At 45.4% G+C, this 12,950-nt stretch overlaps 1 protein-coding gene across 1 annotated transcript in view; it reads right to left on the minus strand.

The window, feature by feature from the left end:
• Positions 1–448: 448 nt before the first annotated feature.
• ING3 (inhibitor of growth family member 3) overlaps positions 449–12,950 on the minus strand; it is an 85,904-nt gene continuing 73,402 nt past the window's right edge. Inside the window, exon 12 of the mRNA XM_063927208.1 lies at positions 449–1,209. Coding sequence (XP_063783278.1) covers positions 1,093–1,209 — 117 coding nt within the window. The 3' untranslated portion in view covers positions 449–1,092. The remainder of the gene's footprint in view (positions 1,210–12,950) is intronic.

Consider the following 12,950-nt stretch of genomic DNA (forward strand, 5'->3'; position numbering starts at 1 on the left):
CTAGGGGTGGACTATTCCACCCTGGGTAATCCTACGCTGAGCGCCCAAGATGGCTGCCGCACTTGGTACCTTGTGAGGGTGGAATACACAACCCTTGGAAGTTATTACCCAAAATGCCTACACCAATCCTGCATTATGCTTTCTGTGTGCTTAAGGTTTTCTTTTATATCTGTGTGGCTTATCTATTGTATTACTCATGTGCATTGTTTCTGATATCTGTAAAGCGCGTTGAGTCCTGTTGGAGAAAGAGCGCTATATAAATAAAATTATTATTATTAAAGTGCTTCAGACTGCGATCGCCACCACGGTCCAGTCTGAATTTCCTCCAAGAACAAGTTAGCTAGGACCCTAATGATTTTAACTGAGGGATCCCTGGGACCCACATTTTTTCGCTCAGCGCAATTACTTATATCTTAAATATCTTCCTAATAGTTCAACTGATAACAAATTATGGATAATAATTACTTTATTTGCTAATATCACTATGTAATAATGAACACACACAAAAAATACATCCTGTAAAAAAACTTAATCACATTGATACTTAACTACACTATATTTTGTGTAGTAACAATGGCAACATTTTACTCCTCACATAATAGATTAAATAATTATGTATGTATACACTTAATGGATGCCAGCCCAAAAACAAAACTCATTTTCTTCAGCCAGCTGAAATTTGTTTCAAAAGGAAACAAAATATGTTTATAAAGTGTTTAGAAATTACTGCATACTCATACTTTGTAGTAGATCCTGTGACATTTTTATACAATGTTACATAACAACTTGGAATTCGTGCAAGAGATACCTCTTTAATATATAAATGTAAATATAAGTTGCAAAAAAATGTTTTTTTTTGTTTTTTTTTTAAAAAGCAATATTGAAATCCTTTAAAGGACAGAAATGTGAGTCAATGATTCCAACTATGAGTACACACAAATCATGAGGTGCTGATCCCCTGGAACACTATTCTGCCGAATACACCAGTTACCATACAATATACCAAGCAAACTGACTGTCATGACATGAAATGGTGTTAATGTCTGCTTAAAAAAAAAGATCTTTTTTTGCGTTAAGTATGTTTTTTAAATGTTATTTATGTCTGCTTCCTCTTCTCTTCATGGCAGCAGTACACTGTGGGCAATACCATTTGCCTTTAGGAGCCTCCGACAATCCAACACATCCATAATGAAACCATTCAATAGGGCACTGAAAACAAAAAAAATGTATTACAAAGGTAATTTACAGAAAGTTGGTTAATAATCTTAATCTTCAAACTCAACCACTGATATATGGTATTCCTTACACATAGAACAGAAAGAATGTTTTTGCATTTTGTGATCTATTCCAATCAGATGACCTAGCTTTCACAAGAGATTAGTGATATTTTATGCATATTATTTTATTGGAAATATGTTTTTGTTAAGTGGTATTCAAAATGTAATGATCAAAACTTACACAATTTAACATAGAAAAACAGACTTCATTTTCTGCAACAGTTAACTTAGGTCTGCAATACAACACTGCTACAACAAATTGTTTTAGCATGAGGTATATTTGGCAAATAAGACTCATAGGGGTATATTCAATTGAAGTCGAAAACTGCCGTCTGTCGAAAAGACGGCAGTTTGACTTTTTTTGGTCGAATCCTGATTCAACATATTCAATATTTTGCAACAAATTTCGACAAGTCGATAAATGCGACATGTCGAAAAGCATGTGGATCAGCGGAATAGCTGCCGATCCACGTGTTAATGTCGAAAACGGGGCCAAATCCAACAGGTTTTGGCCCCGTTTTTTACCATCTCAGTCCGACATCAAAATGTCGGAATGAGATGGACCCAGAGGAGGCAGGGGGGAGTTGGGCCGCAGGGACAGCAGGCAGGCATACAGGGAGATCAGCGCTACAGTAGCGCTGCAGCTGGATGTCACTCACCCGCCCGACCTCACGGCAGCTTCCGCCCGGCTCCAGCACGCTGATCTCCTCTGGCTGCCGCCGGCTGTCCCCCAGCGGCTCGCCCCCCCCTTTTCCTCCTCTGGGTCCCATCTAAATTCGACTTGAAAAAGTCGAATTTTAGATGGGATTGAATAGGGGTTGTCGGATCCATTCCGACAAATACATGTCGGTATGGATCCGACTTTAATTGAATATACCCCATAATATACACTGTGGCCATTTTTTTTTTTATATTTGGTGTTCCCAGATGCACATTGGCAACAGATTGCTAAAGTATGGCATCACTTAGTGTAAAAAAAAGTTTTAATCTACTGTATCTGGAAAATGCATGTGCTTTTAAAGGGCCATCAAAACAGAAGCAGATAAGTTCTACATTTCAAGCAACATAAATATACAAAGTCATAACCATGTTACAACAAAGTGTGGTTGCACCAGGAAGACACAGCTGTAGAAAACACAGCTGTAGACAGAAAAGAACTGTATGATAAATGTTTTAGACCTAGCAGAGGGAAAAAAAAAAAAAAAGGACTCATGCACATGGTATTATAAAGCCCGGAGAACATGCCAATAGAATGTTTGTTCTAGTGATAAAAGAACTACAAATGGGATGTTTTTTTAAGCGACAAAAGAAGTACAAAATTCAACCCGCTGTCCCTTTCCTATATGTAGTAGAACGCCTCTTTAAACTCCATCAGGTTCTAAAACTTTTACATTATGGGCCTAAATAAACCACGAGAGAACATAGTATCTATAGGAAAGCAAATTATAAGAGAAGCCCATAAAGAAAGCTTCTGCTATAGTAACCTGCAGACTCACATTTGGAGGACACAAAAGCAAAAATGTGTCGAACCTCCATCATTAGAGACAGTCACACACAATAAAACAGAAGTTCATAAACAGGGAAATGGACTGTGCACAAGTTATGATCTCACCATCAATTGGAGGAAGCAAATACACCTTAAGGTGCCAACATGTGGAAGTCAGCATCCTAACAGCTAAAACGCATCAAGGTCGAAAATAAGAATTTACTTACCGATAATTCTATTTCTCGGAGTCCGTAGTGGATGCTGGGGTTCCTGAAAGGACCATGGGGAATAGCGGCTCCGCAGGAGACAGGGCACAAAAAGTAAAGCTTTAGGATCAGGTGGTGTGCACTGGCTCCTCCCCCTATGACCCTCCTCCAAGCCTCAGTTAGGATACTGTGCCCGGACGAGCGTACACAATAAGGAAGGATTTTGAATCCCGGGTAAGACTCATACCAGCCACACCAATCACACTGTACAACCTGTGATCTGAACCCAGTTAACAGTATGATAACAGCGGAGCCTCTGAAAAGATGGCTCACAACAATAATAACCCGATTTTTGTAACTATGTACAAGTATTGCAGATAATCCGCACTTGGGATGGGCGCCCAGCATCCACTACGGACTCCGAGAAATAGAATTATCGGTAAGTAAATTCTTATTTTCTCTATCGTCCTAGTGGATGCTGGGGTTCCTGAAAGGACCATGGGGATTATACCAAAGCTCCCAAACGGGCGGGAGAGTGCGGATGACTCTGCAGCACCGAATGAGAGAACTCCAGGTCCTCCTTAGCCAGGGTATCAAATTTGTAGGATTTTACAAACGTGTTTGCCCCTGACTAAGTAGCCGCTCGGCAAAGTTGTAAAGTCGAGACCCCTCGGGCAGCCGCCCAAGATGAGCCCACCTTCCTTGTGGAATGGGCATTTACATATTTTGGCTGTGGCAGGCCTGCCACAGAATGTGCAAGCTGAATTGTATTACACATCCAACTAGCAATAGTCTGCTTAGAAGCAAGAGCACCCAGTTTGTTGGGTGCATACAGGATAACAGCAAGTCAGTTTTCCTGACTCCAGCCGTCCTGGAACCTATATTTTCAGGGCCCTGACAACATCTAGCAACTTGGAGTCCTCCAAGTCCCTAGTAGGCGCAAGGCACCACAATAAGCTGGTACAGGTGAAACACTGACACCACCTTAGGGAGAGAACTGGGGACGAGTCCGCAGCTCTGCCCTGTCCGAATGGACAAACAGATATGGGCTTTTTTGAGAAAAAAACCACCAATTTGACACTCGCCTGGCCCAGGCCAGGGCCAAGAGCATGGTCACTTTTCATGTGAGATGCTTCAAATCCACAGATTTGACTGGTTTTAAACCAATGTGATTTGAGGAATCCCAGAACTACGTTGAGATCCCACAGTGCCACTGGGGGCACAAAAGGGGGTTGTATATGCAATACTCCCTTGACAAACTTCTGGACTTCAGGAACTGAAGCCAATTCTTTCTGGAAGAAAATCGACAGGGCCGAAATTTGAACCTTAATGGACCCCAATTTGAGGCCCATAGACACTCCTGTTTGCAGGAAATGCAGGAATCGACCGAGTTGAAATTTCTTCGTGGGGCCTTCCTGGCCTCACACCACGCAACATATTTTCGCCACATGTGGTGATAATGTTGTGCGGTCACCTCCTTCCTGGCTTTGACCAGGGTAGGAATGACCTCTTCCGGAATGCCTTTTTCCCTTAGGATCCGGCGTTCCACCGCCATGCCGTCAAACGCAGCTGCGGTAAGTCTTGGAACAGACATGGTACTTGCTGAAGCAAGTCCCTTCTTAGCGGCAGAGGCCATAAGTCCTCTGTGAGCATCTCTTGAAGTTCCGGGTACCAAGTCCTTCTTGGCCAATCCGGAGCCATGAGTATAGTTCTTACTCCTCTACGTCTTATAATTCTCAGTACCTTAGGTATGAGAGGCAGAGGAGGGAACACATACACCGACTGGTACACCCACGGTGTTACCAGAACGTCCACAGCTATTGCCTGAGGGTCTCTTGACCTGGCGCAATACCTGTCCCGTTTTTTGTTCAGACGGGACGCCATCATGTCCACCTTTGGTATTTCCCAACGGTTCACAATTATGTGGAAAAACTTCCCGATGAAGTTTCCACTCTCCCGGGTGGAGGTCGTGCCTGCTGAGGAAGTCTGCTTCCCAGTTTCCATTCCCGGAATGAAACACTGCTGACAGTGCTATCACATGATTTTCCGCCCAGCGAAAAGTCCTTGCAGTTTTTGCCATTGCCCTCCTGCTTCTTGTGCCGCCCTGTCTGTTTACGTGGGCGACTGCCGTGATGTTTTTCCCACTGGATCAATACCGGCTGACCTTGAAGCAGAGGTCTTGCTAAGCTTAGAGCATTATAAAAGTACCCTTAGCTCCAGTATATTTATGTGGAGAAAAGTCTCCAGACTTGATCACACTCCCTGGAAATTTTTTCCTTGTGTGACTGCTCCCCAGCCTCTCGGGCTGGCCTCCGTGGTCACCAGCATCCAATCCTGAATGCCGAATCTGCGGCCCTCTAGAAGATGAGCACTCTGTAACCACCACAGGAGAGACACCCTTGTCCTTGGATATTTGGTTATCCGCTGATGCATCTGAAGATGCGATCCGGACCATTTGTCCAGCAGATCCCACTGAAAAGTTCTTGCGTGAAATCTGCCGAATGGAATTGCTTCGTAGGAAGCCACCATTTTTACCAGGACCCTTGTGCAATGATGCACTGACACTTTTCCTGGTTTTAGGAGGTTCCTGACTAGCTCGGATAACTCCCTGGCTTTCTCTTCCGGGAGAAACACCTTTTTCTGGACTGTGTCCAGAATCATCCCTAGGCACAGCAGACGTGTCGTCGGGATCAGCTGCGATTTTGGAATATTTAGAATCCACCCGTGCTGTTGTAGCAGTATCCGAGATAGTGCTACTCCGACCTCCAACTGTTCCCTGGACTTTGCCCTTATCAGGAGATCGTCCAAGTAAGGGATAATTAAGACGCCTTTTCTTCGAAGAAGAATCATCATTTCGGCCATTACCTTGGTAAAGACCCGGGGTGCCGTGGACAATCCAAACGGCAGCGTCTGAAACTGATAGTGACAGTTCTGTACCACGAACCTGAAGTACCCTTAGTGAGAAAGGCAAATTTGGGACATGGAGGTAAGCATCCCTGATGTCCCGGGACACTATATAGTCCCCTTCTTCCTGGTTCGTTATCACTGCTCTGAGTGACTCCATCTTGATTTGAACCTTTGTAAGTGTTCAAATTTTTTAGATTTAGAATAGGTCTCACCTAGCCTTCTGGCTTCAGTACCACAATATAGTGTGGAATAATACCCCTTTCCTTGTTGTAGGAGGGGTAATTTGATTATCACCTGCTGGGAATACAGCTTGTGAATTGTTTCCCATACTGCCTCCTTGTCGGAGGGAGACCTTGGTAAAGCAGACTTCAGGAGCCTGCGAGGGGGAAACGTCTCGACATTCCAATCTGTACCCCTGGGATACTACTTGTAGGATCCAGGGGTCCTGTACGGTCCCAGCGTCATGCTGAGAGCTTGGCAGAAGCGGTGGAAGGCTTCTGTTCCTGGGAATGGGCTGCCTGCTGCAGTCTTCTTCCCTTTCCTCTATCCCTGGGCAGATATGACTCTTATAGGGACGAAAGGACTGAGGCTGAAAAGACGGTGTCTTTTTCTGCAGAGATGTGACTTAGGGTAAAAACGGTGGATTTTCCAGCAGTTGCCGTGGCCACCAGGTCCGATGGACCGACCCCAAATAACTCCTCTTCCTTTATACGGCAATACACCTTTGTGCCGTTTGGAATCTGCATCACCTGACCACTGTCGTGTCCATAAACATCTTCTGGCAGATATGGACATCGCACTTACTCTTGATGCCATAGTGCAAATATCCCTCTGTGCATCTCGTATATATAGAAATGCATCCTTTAAATGCTCTATAGTCAATAAAATACTGTCCCTGTCAAGGGTATCAATATTTTTAGTCAGGGAATCCGACCAAGCCACCCCAGCTCTGCACATCCAGGCTGAGGCGATCGCTGGTCGCAGTATAACACCAGTATGTGTGTATATACTTTTTATGATATTTTCCAGCCTCCTGTCAGCTGGCTCCTTGAGGACGGCCCTATCTATAGACGGTACCGCCACTTGTTTTGATAAGCGTGTGAGCGCCTTATCCACCCTAAGGGGTGTTTCCCACCGCGCCCTAACTTCTGGCGGGAAAGGGTATACCGCCAATAATTTTCTATCGGGGGGAACCCACGCATCACACACTTCATTTAATTTATCTGATTCAGGAAAAACTACAGGTAGTTTTTTCACATCCCACATAATACCCTCTTTTGTGGTACTTGTAGTATCAGAAATATGTAACACCTCCTTCATTGCCCTTAACAAGTAACGTGTGGCCCTAAAGGGAAATACGTTTGTTTCTTCACCGTCGACACTGAAATCAGTGTCCGTGTCTGTGTCTGTCGACCGACTGAGGTATTTCTAAGCAGCTCTTTAGGAGAGCCACCTAGATTGCACCCTTCTCGGCCGGGCACAAAAACCTAACTGAGGCTTGGAGGAGGGTCATAGGGGGAGGAGCCAGTGCACACCACCTGATCCTAAAGCTTTACTTTTTGTGCCCTGTCTCCTGCGGAGCCGCTATTCCCCATGGTCCTTTCAGGAACCCCAGCATCCACTAGGACGATAGAGAAAATATCTTTTATTGCGATGAGCCATCATTGCTTTATTTGTAGTCCTGCATGGAAATAGTTAGCTAGTATTCACGCTAGACTGTTTTAACAGGGCGCCGCACCCTGCCTTTTTTTAAAGTGGCAAAATGCGCCCTGCCCTTATCGAGTCGCCCTGCTGAAACAGCCTGCTCAGGGCAGTCCCTGCTCACGGGTTTCAGTGTGCCATGGGTGAGAAGATATGCAGTTTCTGATCGCAGCCAGGGGAACAGATACCATGCGTACAGCATCTATTCACATTGAGGGAAGCCAAGCACCTCCTAAGTGCTGGGCCGCACCCTCTTCGCCCAATCCGGCCCCCTTTTCAGAAGCGATCCCCACATATCAGCGCACTGTCCCTGTTCTGCCAGGAACAGTATAAGCTTGAGGCAAACTACAGTCTTAGATGAACACCGTCCAAAGAACCAATGAAAAACAAGATCAGGTCAGCATAAAAACTCTGAATGAGGGCAGCCTAATTTAGCAATAATGCTTGCTCTCTCTCTCCATCCATCAATAAAAGTTACTTTACAATGCAGTAGAGGCAAGTGATGCTATATACAGAGATCTAGCACAGAAAGCCCACCACTGGAAGAGCACACGTTACCCAAATCTTGGAACCCCATGAACTCCGCCACAACTAGCAGGGGTCTAGATACTGGTGTCTGACTTGCAGATATCCTAACCATTTCTTTCCTCATGGTATAGTGCATGACTTGATCGGTCATAACCGGAGTAGTGTTAGCGTTTCTTTAGCAGTCAATTTATTGTCTTTTGTTGCATTAAAATTCAGAACGGCAGTCCCTTCATATTAAATCAGCAAATACTGGATAGCAAATAGTACAGTAATCAACTTAAGGTAGTTAACATTCCTCTAGAGACCAACAACTCTGCCAGTGTTTGTAATGATATACTGCTCTATTTTTAGTAAAAAAAGCTGATAAACTAGAATAATAAGATTTTAACCCTACCGGTAAATCCTTTTCTCCTAGTCCGTAGAGGATGCTGGGGACTCCGTAAGGACCATGGGGTATAGACGGGCTCCGCAGGAGACATGGGCACTCTAAAGACTTTAGATGGGTGTGCACTGGCTCCTCCCTCTATGCCCCTCCTCCAGACCTCAGTTAGAGAACTGTGCCCAGAGGAGACGGACAGTACGAGGAAAGGATTTTTGTTAATCTAAGGGCAAGATACATACCAGCCCACACCATCCACACCGTACAACTTGGAACATACGAACCAGTTAACAGTATGAAACAAAACAGCATCAGCCAGAGACTGATCAAAACTGTAACATAACCCTTATGTAAGCAATAACTATATACAAGTCTTGCAGAATTTTGTCCGCACTGGGACGGGTGCCCAGCATCCTCTACGGACTAGGAGAAAAAGATTTACCGTTTTTTTTTAAACATTAAATTTTTATTGAATGGTGAGAGGGAAGAAAAAAGGAATCCTCCTCTCTCTTTTTGTACAAATAAGTCAGGGGAACAGAAAAAAAAAAGAAGTAGGGAAAACATTGGGGGGGGGGGTTCAGAGTCAGACATAAAGTGAAATACACTACAATACATGGTTACATACTTTTGGTGAAGTGTACAAAAATATACTGTAAAGATCTACGATAGGCACATATGCATAAATAGGCTAATGCACAGGATACAGAGAGAATTAGGCGGTCAGGGGACATTGAGCTCATTTAACTCTGTCACAGCAAATAGCGGGGCAACTACAAATGAAGAATCTAGTTCGGTATTATATGTAGACCATTTGGACCATTTCATGAGAATAGAGGAAGAAGAGGGCAAGTATCTGGCTTCAGCAGTTTCATAAACAAAATGCCTATGGACTTTTTGTTGTATAACTACCAGGGACGGGACATTATCTGTTTTCCATAATTGAGCTATAGCAGCTTTAGTGGCAACTAAGATCTGGCCCAAGACGTATCTGTCGCCTGGAGGGAGGTGGTCTGTATAAAGGTGGAAGAGCGCTAAAGCGGGGTCCATAGGGATAGAGGAGCCCAAAACCGTATTAATCAGTTGGAATACATCACTCCATAGGCGGTTGAGTAAAGGGCATTTCCAGAAGACATGAAAGATGTCTCCTGTATATCCGCAGTTTCTCCAGCAGAATTTGGATTGTGAGGGCCAGATTCTGTGCTGCTTTTCTGGGGTAAAGTAAGCCCTCTGTATGAGCTTAAAGAACATTTCAGAGTGATTTATGCATTTTGAAATTGTGAAACAGGATCTAAATATTCCGTCCCAGTCCTCATTCGAGAGGGCTCTGTTTAAGTCCCTCTCCCATAGAGTCTGGGCCCTCAATTTGGTATGTGTGGAGTTAGCTAATTGGAGTTTATACCACCAGGAGATCCCGCCCCTATACCTCGGTGACAACAAATGGAGCTTAATATATGCTGGGAGAGAGGGTCTAGAGCCATCAAACTTAGGAAAGGAGTGTATCCAACTCCTCAACTGTAGGTATTTAAAAAAATCTTGAGACCGTATGCCATATAGCTCCTGTAGTCGGGAGAAGGGAGCCTGCCACATACAAGTCACTTAGGGAGGAGAGGCCTTTCCTCCTCCAGTCGCTGAGGTCTATATTAAAAATCATGGTAGAGAAGGAGTCTAGCGATAGAAGGGAGCATGGCAAAGTAATCTCATCTGAAGACAATACCAACTTGTGCCACGCACCCAGAGTAGTTTCAACGGACTTACAGGACCTTCCCTTGGCTTTCGCAGCGGAAGGAGGCATCCACAAGAGATCAGGGAGCGCAACCGGGTGCATGCAAGTGGCCTCCACCATCACCCATGATTTCGGATTCTCGACGGTGAACCAATCCCTAGTTTGGTTCAAGATACAGGCCATATGGTATAGTTCCAAATCAAATCCAAAGCAACGCCACCCGCACTTTTGGGCAAAACCAGGGTCTTTTTAGCAACTCTTGGCCGGGAGCCTCTGCACACATACTTGGTTATGATTTGATTAAATTTAATATATAACAGCTTGGGGAGGGGCCTCGGTATGGCACGAAACAAGTACATAAGTTTGGGGAGGAGCACCATTTTAGCCGCGGCAATCCGACCTAGCCAAGAGACCTCATGCATCATCCATTCCCCAGTCAGCTCCGCAAAAGCTTTTAATAAAGGGTCAAAAATAAGAATTTACTTACCGATAATTCTATTTCTCATAGTCCGTAGTGGATGCTGGGGACTCCGTAAGGACCATGGGGAATAGCGGCTCCGCAGGAGACTGAGCACATCTAAAGAAAGATTTAGGACTATCTGGTGTGCACTGGCTCTTCCCCCTATGACCCTCCTCCAAGCCTCAGTTAGGATACTGTGCCCGGACGAGCGTACACAATAAGGAAGGATTTTGAATCCCGGGTAAGACTCATACCAGCCACACCAATCACACCGTATAACCTGTGATCTGAACCCAGTTAACAGCATAACAGAGGAGCCTCTGAAAGATGGCTCACAACAATAATAACCCGATTTTTGTAACAATAACTATGTACAAGTATTGCAGACAATCCGCACTTGGGATGGGCGCCCAGCATCCACTACGGACTATGAGAAATAGAATTATCGGTAAGTAAATTCTTATTTTCTCTAACGTCCTAAGTGGATGCTGGGGACTCCGTAAGGACCATGGGGATTATACCAAAGCTCCCAAATGGGCGGGAGAGTGCGGATGACTCTGCAGCACCAAATGAGAGAACTCCAGGTCCTCCTCAGCCAGGATATCAATTTTGTAGAATTTTACAAACGTATTTGCTCCTGACCAAGTAGCTGCTCGGCAAAGTTGTAAAGCCGAGACCACTCGGGCAGCCGCCCAAGATGAGCCCACCTTCCTTGTGGAGTGGGCATTTACAGATTTTTGGCTGTGGCAGGCCTGCCACAGAATGTGCAAGCTGAATTGTACTACAAATCCAACGAGCAATAGTCTGCTTAGAAGCAGGAGCACCCAGCTTGTTGGGTGCATACAGGATAAACAGCGAGTCAGATTTCCTGACTCCAGCCGTCCTGGAAACATATATTTTCAGGGCACTGACAACGTCTAGCAACTTGGAGGCCTCCAAGTCCCTAGTAGCCGCAGGCACCACCAATAGGTTGGTTCAGGTGAAACGCTGAAACCACCTTGGGGAGAAACGGAGGACGAGTCCTCAATTCCGCCCTGTCCGAATGGAAAATCAGATAAGGGCTTTTTCAGGATAAAGCCGCCCATTCTGACACGCGCCTGGCCCAGGCCAGGGCCAAAAGCATGACCACTTCTCATGTGAGATATTTTAACTCCACAGATTTAAGTGGTTCAAACCAATGTGACTTTTGGAACCCAAAACTACATTGAGATCCCAAAGTGCCACTGGAGGCACAAAAGGAGGCTGTATATGCAGTACCCCTTTTACAAACGTCTGAACTTCAGGGACTGAAGCTAGTTCTTTTTTGGAAGAAAATTGACAGGGCCGAAATTTGAACCTTAATGGACCCCAATTTTAGGCCCATAGACACTCCTGTTTGCAGGAAATGTAGGAATCGACCCAGTTGAATTTCCTCCGTCGGGCCTTACTGGCCTCGCACCACGCAACATATTTTCGCCAATTGCGGTGATAATGTTTTTGCGGTTACATCCTTCCTGGCTTTGATCAGGATAGGGATGACTTCATCCGGAATGCCTTTTTTCCTTCAGGATCCGGCGTTCAACCGCCATGCCGTCAAACGCAGCCGCGGTAAGTCTTGGAACAGACAGGGTCCTTGCTGGAGCAGGTCCCTTCTTAGAGGTAGAGGCCACGGATCTTCCGTGAGCATCTCTTGAAGTTCCGGTTACCAAGTTCTTCTTGGCCAATCCGGAACCACGAATATAGAGCTTACTCCTCTCCATCTTATCAATCTCAGTACCTTGGGTATGAGAGGCAGAGGAGGGAACACATACCCTGACTGGTACACCCACGGTGTTACCAGAGCGTCTACAGCATATTGCCTGAGGGTCCCTGGACCTGGCGCAATACCTGTCGAGTTTTTAATCATGTGGGAGACTTCTGGGTGAAGTCCCCACTCTCCCGGGTGGAGGTCGTGCTGAGGAAGTCTGCTTCCCAGTTGTCCACTCCCGGAATGAATACTGCTGACAGTGCTATCACATGATTTTCCGCCCAGCGAAGAATCCTTGCAGCTTCTGCCATTGCCCTCCTGCTTCTTGTGCCACCCTGTCTGTTTACGTGGGTGACTGCCGTGATGTTGTCCGACTGGATCAACACCGGCTGACCTTGAAGCAGAGGTCTTGCTAAGCTTAGAGCATTGTAAATGTCCCTTAGCTTCAGGATATTTATGTGAAGTGATGTCTCCAGGCTTGACCATAAGCCCTGGATATTCCTTCCCTGTGTGACTGCTCCCCAGCCTCGCAGGCTGGCATCCGTGGTCACCAGGAC

This window comes from Pseudophryne corroboree, chromosome 6, assembly GCF_028390025.1.
Source record: "Pseudophryne corroboree isolate aPseCor3 chromosome 6, aPseCor3.hap2, whole genome shotgun sequence".
NCBI classification, from domain to species: Eukaryota; Metazoa; Chordata; class Amphibia; order Anura; family Myobatrachidae; genus Pseudophryne; species Pseudophryne corroboree.